Genomic DNA, 16,195 nt, shown 5'->3' with positions numbered 1-16,195 from the left:
CACAGTAGAATGATATGCAAAGGTAAGGTAATGTAGTACGTCGTCACAAATGATTTAGTGGAGATGGTGACCTGAGCTTGGTTTCTTGCCAAAGGCTGGTCCTCTAGGGCGATAGGCGGAAGGAGAGGCTCAGATGGGAGGCTCCTTGTTGCATCAAGTATATTTGTCGACTGTTATTTGAAATCTTTTCTACACATGTAAAATTTGAAATGCATTATGTTTTAATATATGCAACCAACAAAAATATTAGAAGGCCCGTGACAACGCACGTACGGTCTACTATCAAATGGTATGTTTGAGTGCGCAGGAAAGCAACCTGCATGATACTCCTAACCAGCTTGTCTTTGCTTGCCGGCTGCCGCGGAACGTCAATTCCCAAGCAATACAACCAATCATGAATCACCCACAGGCCTGATCACCATTTATCTGTTGTCCTCGCAGATATGTTTTGTCGCAGCTCCAAAGCTCCTTTGTCTCAAACTCTCGACCACAACAATGCCTCCAGCTAGAACAATAAAGGGAGCCAGCGATATAAAGACCATGTCCCCACAACAATGGCAAGTAATTAGCCATGGGAATCTTCAAGCTCTCCTTGCTTTTCTCCATTCTCTCCTTTCTCCTCCTCGCCATTGTCAACGCCGGGGACGAGCTCCGCACGTACGTTATCCACGTGCAGCCCCAGGAGAACCGCCTGTCCGGCAAGACGGAGAACGACCGGAAGGCGTGGCATCAGTCCTTCCTACCCGAGCAAGGCCGGCTGCTCCACTCCTACCACCACGTGGCAAGTGGCTTCGCGGCGCGGCTGACGCGGCGGGAGCTCGAAGCCGTCTCCGCCATGCCCGGGTTCGTCGCCGCTGTGCCGGACGTGATCTACCACGTGCAGACGACGCACACGCCGCAGTTCCTGGGACTCGACACGGCGCTGGGCGCGAGGAACTTGTCCGTTGGCTCCGGCGACGGCGTCATCATCGGAGTGCTCGACACCGGGATCTTCCCCGACCACCCCTCCTTCAGCGGCTTCGGCATGATGCCGCCGCCGGCCAAGTGGAAGGGGAGGTGCGACTTCAACGGCTCTGCGTGCAACGGGCATAAGCTGATCGGTGCTCGGACCTTCATCAGCAGCGGCAACGGCAGTGCTCCCGGCGCCGCCCCCGTGTCGCCGATCGACGGGCATGGGCACGGCACGCACACGTCCAGCACCGCCGCAGGATCAGCCGTGCCGGGTGCTCAGGTGCTCGGGCAGGGCAACGGCACCGCGTCCGGCGTCGCGCCCCGCGCGCACGTCGCCATGTACAAGGTTTGCGACGCGAGCGGCGCCTGCGCCGGTGTAGATGTGCTCGCCGGCATCGACGCCGCCGTGTCCGACGGCTGCGACGTTATATCCATGTCTCTCGGCTTTCCGCAGAGGCCTTTCTACAATGATAGCGTCGCTATCGGCACGTTCGCCGCAGCCGAGAAGGGGGTCTTCGTCAGCATGGCAGCTGGCAACGTCGGCCCGAGAAACTCCACGATATTGAATGAGGCGCCATGGATGCTCACCGTCGCCGCGAGCACCATGGACCGTTTGATCAGCGCCATGGTTATCCTTGGAGACAACCTCTCCTTCGACGGCGAGTCGCTCTACCAGCCCGACAACTCGGTGGCTGCCCCGTTGTTCTACGCCGGTTCGAACTCCACGACATCCGCCCAGTTCTGTGGCAACGGCTCGCTGGACGGCTTTGACGTCAACAACAAGATAGTGTTGTGCGACAGCGGCAACTTCCTGCCGGTGGAGAAGGGAGCCGAGGTGCTGAGAGCCGGAGGCGCAGGCATGATTCTGGCCAACCAGTTTCTCCACGGCTATATCACGTCCCCGGTCGCGCACGTCCTGCCGGCCTCGCAAGTCAGCTATGCTGCTGGAGTGGAGATCAAGACCTACATCAATTCCACGACCAACCCGACGGCAACTATCTCCTTCAGAGGCACGGTCCTCGGCACGTCGCCGGCGCCGGTCATCATCTACTTCTCCTCCCGCGGCCCCAGCGTCCACAGCCCCGGCATTCTGAAGCCCGACATCACGGGGCCCGGCGTGAACGTGATCGCGGCGTGGCCGTTCCAAGTCGGCCCGCCGTCGATTGACCTCAGGCCCACCTTCAACATTCTCTCCGGCACGTCCATGTCCACGCCGCACCTTGCTGGTGTCGCGGCGCTGATCAAGAGCAAGCACCCCGATTGGTCGCCGGCGGCGATCAAGTCCGCCATCATGACGACGGCCGACGTCACGGACCGCTCCGGCACGCCGATGCTGGACGAGCAGCACAAGGCCGCCGACCTCTTTGCCGTCGGAGCCGGCCATGTCAATCCGGAGAAGGCCGTGGACCCCGGCTTGATATTTGACATTTCCCCGGACGACTACATCGGCTACCTCTGCGGCATGTACAAGAGCGAAGAGGTCTCAGTGATCGCGCGACGCGCTGTGAATTGCTCGGCCGACATGGCGATCCCAGACTACCAGCTGAACTACCCGTCGGTCTCGGTGTCGTTCCCGCCAACGTGGAGCGCAGGTCCTCCAATGTCGGTGGGGCGCACGGTGACGAACGTCGGAGAGGTGCCGGCGGTGTACTATCCCGAGGTCGACATGCCGGCAGACAGCCCTGTGACCGTCACTGTTATTCCGGACAAGCTTTTGTTCACCGAGGCGAACCAAGTCCAGAAATTCAATATAGACGTGGAGGCGAAGAACAGCAGCGCCACGGCGGTGCAGGGTGCGATCCGGTGGGTCTCTGTCAAGCACACAGTGAGGATCCCCATCTCAGTCACCTTTGCCGCACACTAGAGCTTCACCATCTCCACAGTTACATTGCCATTCACGTTTGATTTGAATAAAAAATGTAGCCATTCACGTTTGATTTGAAGTATGCAAAGAAACCTAACTACCTGAGCTAGGCTCTATTCACTACCGGAACAGGGCTCTACGCCGACAGCCAAATATATGCCGACGGCTGCCGTCGGCCTAGTCCGAGCCATGCCGACAACTAGCTCCTGGCCGTCGGCATACAATGGCCGTCGGGCTATCTGTGTCTACGCCGAGAGCAGCCATCGGCATATATAGGCCGTTGGCTTATCCCAGACTACGCCTACAGCTGCCGTCGGCATATATAGGCCGTCGGCATAGATGCGGGCCCGCTGTCACGGCCGGCTAACGACGTCAAATCTATGCCGACGGCCGTGACGGTGGCCGTCGGCATAGATACGGGTGACACGTCACTGATCCAGAGCGCACCGACCAGGAGCTATGCCGACGGCAGCCGTCGGCATACCCGACACGTCATCGATGCGCGGCGCTGTCCATCTGCCCTGGCCGCACCTATGCCGAGTTTTTTTTCCATATAGTATTATTATTATTATTAAGCATACAGTATGTGTTAATAAGCATACCTATAGATTGTGTTAATAAGCATACAGTATGTGTTAATAAGCATACCTGTATATTGTGTTAATAAGCATATAGTATGTGTTAATAAGCATACATATAGTTTTTTTCTTTTTCTTCACTGTTTTCTTTATTATTTTTATTTAACTAACTTACATACAGTATGTGTTAATAAGCATACATACATTATTTTTCGGTTCTATACAGAGCGTTGTGACCCCCCTCACGAACGGTGCCGCCGCCAGCCGGCAACTGGAATGGGGAACAGCCGCATCGGGTCTATACGAAGGGGACTTTGCTCCAAGTGTTTATATATATCGGATGACCTACCACAACCGGATGGTGTTATGGCATGTCCGAAGAGGCGGCACGCATCTCCGGGGTGTGGCCCCGTCACGGACGGTGCCGCCGCCGGCACCTGGAGGGGGGGGGGGAACGGACGCGTCTGGTCTACATGGAGTGGATTTAGCTGTGGGTTTGGCCCGGATCCGACACAACCGGGTGGAGAGATCCACTGGTCAAAGCCCGTCCGTGCAAAGTCAAAGGGCTAGATCCCGTGGTCAACCGCTCCAGGGTTAGGCAGGGCGGGGGCCCTGAGGGGTAGCAATGCCACCGAAGCGTCGTACCGGGCCCTGATACATGCGGGGTGGTGTTGTGGCATGTCCGAAGAGGTGGCACACGTCTCCGGGGTGTGGCCACCGTCACGGACGGCGCCGCCGCCGGCACTTGGAGGGGGGAAACGGACGCGTCGGGTCTAGACGGAGTGGATTTAGCTGTGGGTTTGGCCCGGATGTTGCTCCCCGGTGTCCCTCTGGGCCGACCCGACACAACCGGGTGGAGAGGTCCACTGGTCAAAGCCCGTCCATGGGAAGTCAAAGGGCTAGATCTCGTGGTCAAACGCTACAGGATTAGGCGGGACGTGGGCCCTGGCGGTAGCAATGCCACCGGAGCGTCGTACCGGGCCCTCATACATGCGGGGTGGTGTTGTGGCATGTCCGAAGAGGCAACACGCGTGTCCGGGGCGTGGCCCCCCTCACGGACGGCCCCGCCACCGGCACCGGGAGGGGGGAAACGGACGCGTCGGGTCTACACGGAGTGGATGTAGCTGTGAGTTTGGCCCGGATGTTACTCCCGGGTGTCCCTATGAGCCGAACTAACACAACCGGCTGGAGAGGTCCACTGGTCAAAGCCCGTTCGTGGGAAGTCAAAGGGCTAGATCTTGTGGTCAACCGCTCCAGGGTTAGGCGGGACGGGGGCCCTTGGGGGGTAGCTATGCCACCGGAGCGTCGTACCGGGCCCTCATACATGCGGGATGGTGTTGTGGCATGTCCGAAGAGGCGGCACGCATCCCCGGGGTGTGCCCCCCATCACGGACGTCGCCGCCGCCGGCACCTGAAGGGGGAAACTACCGTGTCGGGTCTACATGGAGTGGATTTAGCTGTGGGTTTGGCCCGGATGTTGCTCCCCGGTGTCCCTCTGGGCCGACCCGACACAACCGGGTGGAGAGGTCCACTGGTCAAAGCCCGTCCGTGCAAAGTCAAAGGGCTAGATCCCATGGTCAACCGCTCCAGGGTTAGGCGGGGCAGGGGCCCTGGGGGTTGCAATGCCACCGGAGCATCATACCGGGCCCTCATACATGCGGGGTGGTGTTGTGGCATGTCCAAAGAGGTGGCATGCGTCTCCGGGGTGTGGCCACCGTCACGGACGGCGCCGCCGCCGGCACTTGGAGGGGGGAAACGGACGCGTCGGGTCTACACGGAGTGGATTTAGCTGTGGGTTTGGCCCGGATGTTGCTCCCCGGTGTCCCTCTGGGCCGACCCGACACAACCGGGTGGAGAGGTCCACTGGTCAAAGCCCGTCCGTGGGAAGTCAAAGGGCTAGATCTCGTGGTCAAACGCTACAGGATTAGGCGGGACGGGGGCCCTGGGGGTAGCAATGCCACCGGAGCATCGCACCGGGCCCTCATACATGCGGGGTGGTGTTGTGGCATGTCCGAAGAGGCGACACGCGTCTCCGGGGCGTGGCCCCCCTCACGGACGGCCACGCTGCCGGCACCGGGAGGGGGGAAACGGAAGCGTCGGGTCTACACGGAGTGGATGTAGCTGTGAGTTTGGCCCGGATGTTGCTCCCGGATGTCCCTATGGGCCGAACTAACACAACCGGCTGGAAAGGTCCACTGGTCAAAGCCCGTTTGTGGGAAGTCAAAGGGTTAGATCTCGTGGTCAACCGCTCCAGCGTTAGGCGGGACGGGGGCCCTGGGGGGTAGCTATGCCACCGGAGCGTCGTACCGGGCCCTCATACATGCGGGATGGTGTTGTGGCATGTCCGAAGAGGCGACACGCATCTCCGGGGTGTGCCCCCCGTCACGGACATCACCGCCGCCGGCACCTGGAGGGGGGAAACTGCCGTGTCGGGTCTACACGGAGTGGATTTAGCTGTGGGTTTGGCCCGGATGTTGCTCCCCAGTGTCCCTCTGGGCCGACCCGACACAACCGGGTGGAGAGGTCCACTGGTCAAAGCCCGTCCGTGCAAAGTCAAAGGACTAGATCCCGTGGTCAACCGCTCCAGGGTTAGGCGGGGCGGGGGCCCTGGGGTGTAGCAATGCCACCGGAGCATCGTACCGGGCCCTCATACATGCGGGGTGGTGTTGTGGGATGTCCGAAGAGGTGGCACGCGTCTCCGGGGTGTGGCCACCGTCACGGACGGCGCCGCCGCCGGCACTTGGAGGGGGGAAACGGACGCGCCAGGTCTACACGGAGTGGATTTAGCTGTTGGTTTGGCCCGGATGTTGCTCCCCGGTGTCCCTCTGGGCCGACCCGACACAACCAGGTGGAGAGGTCCACTGGTCAAAACCCGTCCGTGGGAAGTCAAAGGGCTAGATCTCATGGTCAAACGCTACAGGTTAGGCGGGACGGGGGCCCTGGGGGTAGCAATGCCACCGGAGCGTCGTACCGGGCCCTCATACATGCGGGGTGGTGTTGTGGCATGTCCGAAGAGGCGACACGCGTCTTCGAGGCGTGGCCCCCCTCACAGACGGCCACGCCGCCGACACCGGGAGGGGGGAAACGGACGCGTCGGGTCTACACGGAGTGGATGTAGCTGTGAGTTTGGCCCGGATGTTGCTCCCGGGTGTCCCTATAGGCCGAACTAACACAACCGGCTGGAGAGGTCCACTGGTCAAAGCCCGTCAGTGGGAAGTCAAAGGGCTAGATCTCGTGGTCAACCGCTCCAGGGTTAGGCGGGACGGGGGCCCTGGGGGGTAGCTATGCCACCGGAGCGTCGTACCGGGCCCTCATACATGCGGGATGGTGTTGTGGCATGTCCGAAGAGGTGACACGCATCTCCGGGGTGTGCCCCCTGTCACGGACGTCGCCGCCACCGGCACTTGGAGGGGGGAAACTGCCGCGTCGGGTCTACACGGAGTGGATTTAGCTATGGGTTTGGCCCGAATGTTGCTCCCCGGTGTCCCTCTGGGCCGACCCGACACAACCGGGTGGAGAGGTCCACTGGTCAAAGCCCGTCCGTGCAAAGTCAAAGGGCTAGATCCCGTGGTCAACCGCTCCAGGGTTAGGCAGGACGGGGGCCCTGGGGGGGGGGGGGTAGCAATGCCACCAGAGCGTCGTACCGGGCCCTCATACATGCGGGGTGGTGTTATGGCATGTCCGAAGAGGCGGCACGCGTCTCCGGTGCGTGGCCCCCCTTACGAACTGCGATGACACGGTAGTAGACGTTCTGCGGTAATGGTGCGGTGTGAAGGGGGAAACGGTAGTAGACGGATCAGGCACTCGCATAGTCACCGGATCAGGCACTCGGTAACGGTACCCCTCAGTCAGTTGCTCTCCTATGTATCACCTTTCGCGAGACCATTGAAAATATTTATATCATAAAGAAATGTTGCCCCCCTCAATTTATTTCAAAATATTTTAACACAATGTACATTTTTTGTTAGTACAATTTAGCAAATATTTATATCATAAAGAAATGTTGCTGACCATAGAAAAAATTCGGTCCAGAAAAAAATACGTGATATTTTGGAAAATTGTTGTACAATATAAAAAAAGATCATGTAATTAAAAATAATGTTCCAAACCATTAAAGAAAATGTATGGTACATTTTAAATAATGTTCATGCATGTCAAAAATATGTATACCATGTATCATCTTTAATATAATTATATACCATGTATCATTCAAAATAAAATAAAAAATAAAAAAAATAAAAAAAAATATGCCTACAGCTAAGCCGTCGGCATAGGTGCCACGTGGCGCCTTCACCTATGCCGACGGCTTAGCCGTCGGCATATATCCCTTATCCATATCCCCGCGCGGGGCGCCCCCGTCCACTCCTTCTCCTCCCGACCCCCCGCGCCTCCCAACCCTCATCGCCGCTGGCGCGCGCCTCCACACCCACGTCGCCGCCGCATTCTCCCCCGCCCCCTGCCGTTGCCCACTCTCCTCGCCCGCGCCCCCTGCCGCCCCCACCCGCGTCGCCACCGCCCCATCCCACCCCACCTCTCGTCCCCTGCCGCCGCCCCTTCTCGCTCCAGCCGGCGCCGCCCTCGCTCCAGCCGCCCCCGCCCTTCCTCGCTCCAGCCGGCCCCGCCCCTCCCTCCTCGACCCCGGCCGCCCTGCGTGGACGCCGCCCCGGCCCAGCGCCGCCCTAGCCTGGCCGGCCCCCTGCTGGTCCGACCGGCCGACCTCCCCGGCCGGCCCAGCTCCGCCCCGGCCCTCCCCTCACCTCCACCACCGGCCCCTGCCTCCAACTCCACCACCGTGATGCCTCTCTGCCCAGTGAGCTAACGCTCCTTTTTTTCCATTTTTTGCATTATTTAGCTATTGTTAGATGTATGAATGAATGCATGGATGGATGTTGGATGTTGTTAGGTTGCTAGATGGATGAATGTTGTATGTATCTTAGATGGATGGAGGAATCTCGGCAAAATGTGTTATTTTGCTACGGTTAGGTTTCTAGATGGATGAATCTCGGCAAAATGAATTATCATAGTTAAAAAAGCAACTTGAGTCACTTAGTTCATAAAATTGTTAACGAAGATTTTATTTTCAGTTTGTGATGTTGTTAAGTAGCTATGTGAGATGTGCTTTAAATTTGGGATACGATAAGCGGTTATTTCATCATGATGATCTTGCTAAAAAAGTTGATGTGTCAATGCTTAATGTGAGGTGATGACCTAAAATGCGATATGATAAGTGCTTCCAAATTTGACAGTTGACAAAATATGATTTTTCTTTATAGTTTAAAGTGTCAATGCTTAATGTGATGTGATGACCTAATTTTTTTTCACTCGGTGTAATTAACAGGATTTGTGGTGTTCCATCTTCGTGGAGTGATCGTCGATGTTGGAGGTGTTGGTCCACAATCGTCCCTCTCCTTTGATCGACTACATCGGAGGGTGAGCAACAATTCCATGACCTCGTCCACTTTTTTTCCATGTCACTAGATTGAATTTTCACATCAAGTCGCGTAACCTAGGTCTCCCGTTCGAAAGGGTTGCATCGATAAATATGCATTCAATTGCATATTTATCACCGCAGCTTTTTCGGATTGTCCAGCGCTTTCCACGGAAAGCCCGAGGATGTGTAGATTGGGTACGTTGTTCATGCTCTACCCCGTCATTCCGAGACAGGATTTCGGCGGCGCCTCCCTGTTGTTCTCCGGATGCACATTCTCTCGGCATTTTGCCGAGACGTGTATTTGGAGAACAGCGGGGAGGTGCTGCCGAAATTTTGTCTCGGAATGGGGTAGAGCATGGACCGTACTCAATCTACACATTCTCGGGTGGGATTAGGACCCATCTTTACCTATTAGAGATGTAGGTGGATTAAATGTCGTTTCTCGTCAACCTTGTAAAAAATAAAATATTGATGTGGGTAATTTAAATGAATCATTAATTTTGTTGTGTGGCTTCCAATAAAGCAGAGATGGCAGATAATCAGTGGATGTATAGTGGGTTTTTCCGTCGGAATCAAGTAACAACAGAGTGGGTCGAGAAAACTGATGTGTTTTTGAAAGAGATATTCCGTAGTCCAATGAGGATGGTGCCAGAATGCCCGTGTGCCAAATGTAAGAGACGTATCCGCAGAGATAAGAGTGCGATGACTAAGCACCTTCGCACGAATGGATTTATGCCCAACTTTAATATGCCGATAAACTTTGCCCAGCGGGACCGTGGTAGAGAGGATGTGATACGACAATGCGTCGCTGGTTATGAGGATGATGGGGTTAGAGACATGCTAGATGATGTCTTTGCTGCACAGCCGACACCTCCGTCACATTTAGCGAATGAACCGGAGGAGCCGGAGGAAACCGCAAAGGCCTTCCTGGAAATCTTGGCCTCGTCAAAGAAACCTCTCTATGAGGGTGCCAAGCTGTCTGTGCTGGATGCCATCTCGCAACTGATGGCAGTGAAGGCTGAGTACGGCTGTAGCCGAGGTTGCTTCGAAGCATTTCTGGGAGTATGGGCTAACAGCCTGCCCGAGGGCCATGAACTGCCGAAAACCATGTACGGTACGAAGAAAATCATGAAGGCGCTCTCCATGGACTATGAGAAAATACATGTTTGTCCAAAGAATTGCCTTTTGTTTAGGCATGAGTATGCGGATGACAACTACTGTAGGAAGTGCGGTTCCTCTCGGTATATTGAGGTGGTCGATAAGCATGGTCAGAAGCGGCAGCTAAAAATCCCTGTGAAGGTTCTTCGGTATCTTGATTTTATAAAAAGACTGCAGCGCCTTTTCATCACCGAGGAGTCTGCCAAAATGATGAAGTGGCACAAGGAAGGGAAAAGGTACAATCCAAAAAAATTGTACATACATCAGAAGGTGAAGCATGGAAGTCATTCGATATAAAGTACCCGGAGGAAGCAGCCGAGGCTGGGAATGTCAGAATTGCTATAACAGGTGATGGGTTCAATCCATATGGTATGTCGTCTAATCCATACAGCTGCTGGCCCGTATTTGTTATTCCGCTCAATCTCCCTCCCGGCGCCATAATGCAACGCAAGACCATGTTCCTGTCGCTTATAATTCCGGGGCCTGAATATCCAGGGAAGAATTTGAGTGTGTTTATGCAGCCGTTGGTGGATGATTTGCACCATTCTTGGTACTTCCCGAGGTTGACATACGACCGGCATCTGCAGAAAAATTTCTTGATGAAAGTTTGGCTACAGTATTGCATGCATGACTTTCCCGGCTATGCCCTGTTCTGCGGATGGTGTACAAGTGGAAAGATGCCTTGCCCAGTGTGCATGCAGGCCTTGATTTTCATTTGGCTGAAGAAGGGTGGCAAGTATGTTGCCTTTGACCAGCATCGACAGTTCCTCCCTCCAGACCATCCTGATAGGGAAGACAAGAAGAACTTCACAAAAGGCAAAGTTGTCCATGAAGTAAACGAGATTCCAACGTTTTCTGGTGCGGATGTGCTTGCTCAGCTCAAAGCTCTTAAGCCTGCTGGTGAAGGCAAAGGCAAAGGCAAAGGCAAAGGTAAAGGGAAAAAATGTTTTGAAGGATATGGTGAGACGCACAACTGGACTCACATTACCCCCTTCATGCAGCTTCCCTATTTTAAGGACCTCAAACTTCCATACAACATCGACGTGATGCACACCGAAAAGAATGTCGCAGAGTCCCTTTTTAACACGATCCTCAACATTCCTGATAAGACAAGGATAATGTTAATGCTAGAGTCGATCAACAGAATATTTGTGATAGACCACATCTTCACATGCAACCTCCCACAGGCAGTCGAAAATCTTGGTTCAAGCCAGATGCTGACTTCGTACTTAAAAAGGATCATAAGATGGAGGCATTCAAGTGGCTGAAACACGTCGTGATGTGCACTGATGGTTATGCGTCGAATATAAGTAAGGGGGTCAATCTTTCAACGGGCAGAGTGACCGGGCTCAAGAGTCATGACTATCATGTATGGATTGAGCGGATTATGCCGGTGATGGTTCGGGGCTATGTTCCCGAGCGTGTCTGGCGTGTGCTTGCGGAGTTAAGCCATTTCTTCCGAACGCTTTGTGCTAAAGAAGTATGTCCTGAGAAGATAAAAGAAATGCATAAGAAGGCGCCGGAGTTGATATGCAAGCTAGAGAAGATCTTCCCGCCAGGCTTCTTTACTCCGATGACACATCTCATTTTGCACCTTGCGAACGAGGTATTGTTGGGGGGCCCTGTGCAGTATCGTTGGCAGTACGGCCCTGAGAGACAGAACAAGCATCTGAGACAGAAATGTGGAAACAAAGCTAAGATTGAAGCTTCCATAGCTGAGGCAGTTATCCTAGAGGAGGTGGCAGACCTCAGGACAGCCTACTATCCGGACCATGTTCCCACGTTGCACAATAAGGTGTCTCGATACAATACAGAAGAACCCAAGTATAAACCCAAGTTGCCTCTATTCACCGGGCAAGGTGGCAGGGCTGGATGCTCGACATCTTATGTCATGCCACGAGATGAGTGGGAGGATGTCATGTTCTATATCTTGCACAACATCAAGGAAGTTGAGGATGAGTGGATGAGGTAATACCTTTGCACCATTCTTTTAGTCAATTCATTATGTTCACTTTGCCTAGTTCTTATACCGCTTTTCTTATTGTAGTCGATTCGTTGAGGAAGAGTGGACGGGAATGCTGCCTCCTACTGAAGCGGAGGCACTTGCTCTTCTCCGAAAGGGTGCTGATGGAAGGAAAAATTTCGTTGCGTGGTTCATGGAGAAAGTAATATTTCACACTTCCCTATTACCCATTTCACACTTCCAATTAAACTCATGCACCCTATAATTTCAATTAAACTTGTAGGGAAATGATCCGAACGAATCAATGGATGAAGAATTGAGATGGGTTTCCATGGGTTTTGACCCTACCGTCATGACATGCCAAAAGTATGATGTGAATGGGTATCGCTTCCATACAGAGGAGCACCAGAACAGTCGGCCTGATCCCAAAACCATAAATACCGGAGTCTTCACCGAAGGAGATAATAATGTAGATTACTACGGAAGGGTAGGAAAAATATACGAGCTTACATTCAAATGTGGCCGTAAACACCTAAGTCTCACTGTGTTCAAATGCCGATGGTTCGACCCCAAAAAGGGTCTGAGACATACGCCTTCTGTTGGTTTAGTTGAAGTTAAACCATCAACCGTCTATGCCGGAGCTGATCTCTTTATCGCCGCTACCCAGGCCACACAAGTATATTATCTGCCTTACCCATGCCAGAAAGAGTACCTAAAGGGTTGGGAAGTTGTGTTCAAGGTGTCGCCACATGGTAAGCTACCGGACCCGAACGATGATGATTACTACAACATAAACCCCATGACATACGAGGGAGTGTTCTTTCAAGAGGAACATGATGACGTGGTCCGAAACAAGGAGGATGATGACTTGGGTTATGTTGACCTGGACCCAAACGACGACGGCGCACGGATTGATGGTGAGGCAGTTGTGAATCAAAGAGACATAATTATGCTTGAAAAGTTAAATGAAGACGCTGACGCTGACGATGAGGAAGAGCCTCCACCTCCGTCAGACAACGAAGAAGATATGCGGGATAGTGACGATGAGGATGAGACCGGTCGACAAATAGATTACAATAGTGATGATTCACATGGGTTCTAGAAAATGTATGTTCTTTTAATAATGTGCTCTTGCGTTATTAATGTCTTTCCTGTATGCTTGTTTTTTTATATCCTTACTAATTGTTTATTCTCTTCTCAATGCAGGTTTGCTAATCATGGGCAAGTCCAGCGGTGCCAGTTTCCTCAGTAAACTCAAAGGAGGACTTACTCGGAGTGGACGAGCCCACAAGGTTCCCTCCCGACTACGCGAGGATGGCACCTCAAAAGGAGGTGGAGGGGTCGGGGGAGGAGACCCTAGAGGAGGAGGGGGTGGGGGGAGAGCCCCTAGAGGACGAGGAGGTAGGGGGAGAGGCAACCGGGCCAAAAAACTCTGGGCCGTGTCCAAAATAGGAGGGTCTTCTTCGATGCCCTCCTATGCTGATGCAGCTTCCGAGTCCGAGGAGGAGGAGTATATTCCTAATGTCGAGGAGGAGGAGGCCGAGGAGGAGGAGGCCGAGGAGGAGGCTGAGGAGGAGGGAGAGGAGGGTGGAGGGGAGGTTGACCCCGAGTTGTGGGGTGACTTGCCACCAGGTGCTCCGCAGGGGTGGCTGCGTGGTAATGCCGGAGTACCTACACCACCTTCTATCGAGGCGGACAAGTGGCTCATTGAACCTGCGGGGACAGAGTAAGTGCATCTCAATCATACTTTCAACACATGACAACATTTTTTTATTGTACACATGGCAACCCTTTGATTCTTTTGCAGTAACTGGATCCTTCGCGGAAAGGGCCGTAAACCGAATGGCCTTCTCACTGTCCTGTTGAAGCAGTTTTGGCCTAGCCTATTCTGCCCGCGGCCAGACAGGGACCCACAACTGCGTACTTTGGCCACAAGCTGGGCCCACTACGAGGCTTGCAGCAACGCGGAGTACGTGACGGCCGCTAAGGCCGTGATCACCAAATTTTGGGTAAGTTCCCTTTTGAATCACTTGTCTTTAGTTTCGTTCATAGTTTATCATTGAATCACTCAACTCATGCCTTGTTTGCTTCTGGTTTATGCATGATTGCAGCAACTCTATAGAGTTCTTGACGAGGACAAGGCCAGAGCCGACGTGGTCTTACTTGCGTCTGCAAAGAAGAAAGCTCGTCAGTTGCAGTACGAGGTGCGTTGGGTTTCCATCTCACAGTACTACCACATCTACCTGCAACAAAAGATGACCAAAACTCAAGCACAGAGGCAAAAAATTACCATGAGCAGGGAGCAGTTCATGATGGTAACTATTACTGACTTTTCATTGTTTCAAGGAGTCAACTATATGTTTCGTGCTCACATGTCATGCTTCCAAAATTTGCATAGGTTGTTCCTCGTTGGTGCTATGGAAGGCATGACGGATGGGCGTGTTTGGTGGATAGGTGGGTCGGTGACGATCCAGAGTTTGTTGCCAAGAGCATCAAGGCCCGGGCTAACCGTGGAAAAGACGGGACACACGGCCAAGGAAACAGGAACCACTGGGGCTTCAAGGCCATGAAGGTATATCTATATGAAAGATGCATTTTGGTTCTTCTTTACCGTCATGTTCTTATGTATGGCTAACTTCTGTTTGACGTTGCAGGAGGACAAGTTGCAGAGGCCGCTCTCAGACATGGAGTCGTGGAAGCTGGCCCGCGAGCGGAGTGATCGCAAGGAGGGCGAGAGCCAGTACTACGGCAACACCGAGCAACACCTGGAGTCTTACACTCAGAACTATCAGAAGTTGCATCCGGATGTTCCCGTTCCTGAGGTCGCCCAGTCTCAGATCGACGACACGGCGGTGGTGGCCATCCAGGGTAAGTCCCATGGCCGGTATCCGTGTTTCGATGGCTTGATCACTCCGTCGATCTCGTACACACGGCTTCGAGCTACCAACCCGAGCCCGTTAGAGAGTACGGGGCGTTCGCAGCCTCCCTTAGTCCGCCAACGTGCTGTAAGTACTTCCCCTTATCTTCTTTGTCTCTATCTTTCTTAGTTTATTTTCATCACTGCCCACTTAGAAACAACCTCAATTTTGTAGGCATATCAGGCCTTTCTCGAGCATAGGCATATTGAGGTGAGGGAGTACTTGCAACGAGTGAAGGCAAACGATGATTACAGCTGTCAAGTGATGGCGGTTAGTTTTGCCCTCTTAAACCAAGCTCAAATTTGCACTTTATTCCTTCTGACTTTGTTGATCACGGCTTGTTTCTAAGTGGACTTGTTTAACTAACATCCAGGCTATGTTGGCGTCTTGGACTAACCGCGCGGAGCCACCACAAGTTGGACCCCCACCACCACCTGCGGGAGATGCCCCACACATTCCCACGTTCGAGGAATGGCTGGCACTAGGCGGTGATACTCCGGTTAGTAAATTTGCCTAACTAATGACAAACTAGTTCTCGTTCATTCAACACTATCATGTCATATTTACAGTTAGAATCTTCTTTCAAACATGTAGGGGACCGGTGGCTTGACTCCTGCTCCGTCGAGCCCAGTCACTCCGATCTGGCAGAGTGATGGTGGTCGCGGTGGCGGTTTTGGTGGAGATGGACTTGGCGGTGGCGGTTTTGGCGGAGGTGGACTTGGTGGTGGTGGTGGTTTTGGCGGAGGTGGACTTGGCGGAGGTGGTGGTTTTGGCGGAGGTGGACTCGGTGGTGCTTGATGTCGATGATGATTCCGTGTATACGGCCGTTGTGCCATGTCTTTCATGTTTCAACTTTTATGATGTTTCATGTCTTGCAATACTCTTATGTTCGTGGACTTTCGCCGGTGATGATCTTTAGATGATGAACTTGACTATGTTTAAATGATGTTGATGAACTGTTATATTTCATATTATTCTGTTTTGAAATGTTGTCAAATGAATTGGAAAAGAGAAAACAGGGAAAATAAAAAAAATAAAAAAAACTATGCCTACGGCAAAGCCGTCGGCATAGATACGCTCAGGAGCCATCAGGAGGCGACATGTGGCAGGGCTATGCCTATGCCGCCCGTAGGCATAGCCCTGCCGCCAGGTTAAACCAGGGGGCGACACATGGCAGACGGAAAACTACACCGACGGCTAAACTATGCCGACGGCTGCGCCAGGGCCGTCGGCATACCCCCCTATGCCGACGGCATTATTATGCTGACGGTCTGACAGGAGTACGCTGATGTGATCTACACTGACGGGGCTATGCCGACGGCAGCCGTCGGC

At 53.6% G+C, this 16,195-nt stretch overlaps 1 protein-coding gene across 1 annotated transcript; it reads left to right on the top strand.

Moving 5' to 3' along the window:
- The first annotated feature begins 571 nt into the window (after positions 1-571).
- LOC123039518 (subtilisin-like protease 4) lies at positions 572-2,815 on the top strand. Its single transcript, XM_044462654.1, has one exon. It carries the CDS (start codon positions 572-574, stop codon positions 2,813-2,815), a length of 2,244 nt encoding a protein of 747 aa, XP_044318589.1.
- The last annotated feature ends 13,380 nt before the right edge of the window (positions 2,816-16,195 follow it).

The sequence above is a fragment of the Triticum aestivum genome, chromosome 2B (assembly GCF_018294505.1).
Source record: "Triticum aestivum cultivar Chinese Spring chromosome 2B, IWGSC CS RefSeq v2.1, whole genome shotgun sequence".
Lineage (NCBI taxonomy): Eukaryota > Viridiplantae > Streptophyta > Magnoliopsida > Poales > Poaceae > Triticum > Triticum aestivum.
Note: the sequence above shows the minus strand (reverse complement) of the source record. Positions and strands in the feature narration are given on the sequence as shown.

What these genes read in the sequence shown, in the direction of transcription:
- LOC123039518 (XM_044462654.1), top strand. Translation starts at nt 572, where the DNA reads ATGGGAATCTTCAAGCTCTCCTTGCTTTTCTCCATTCTCTCCTTTCTC.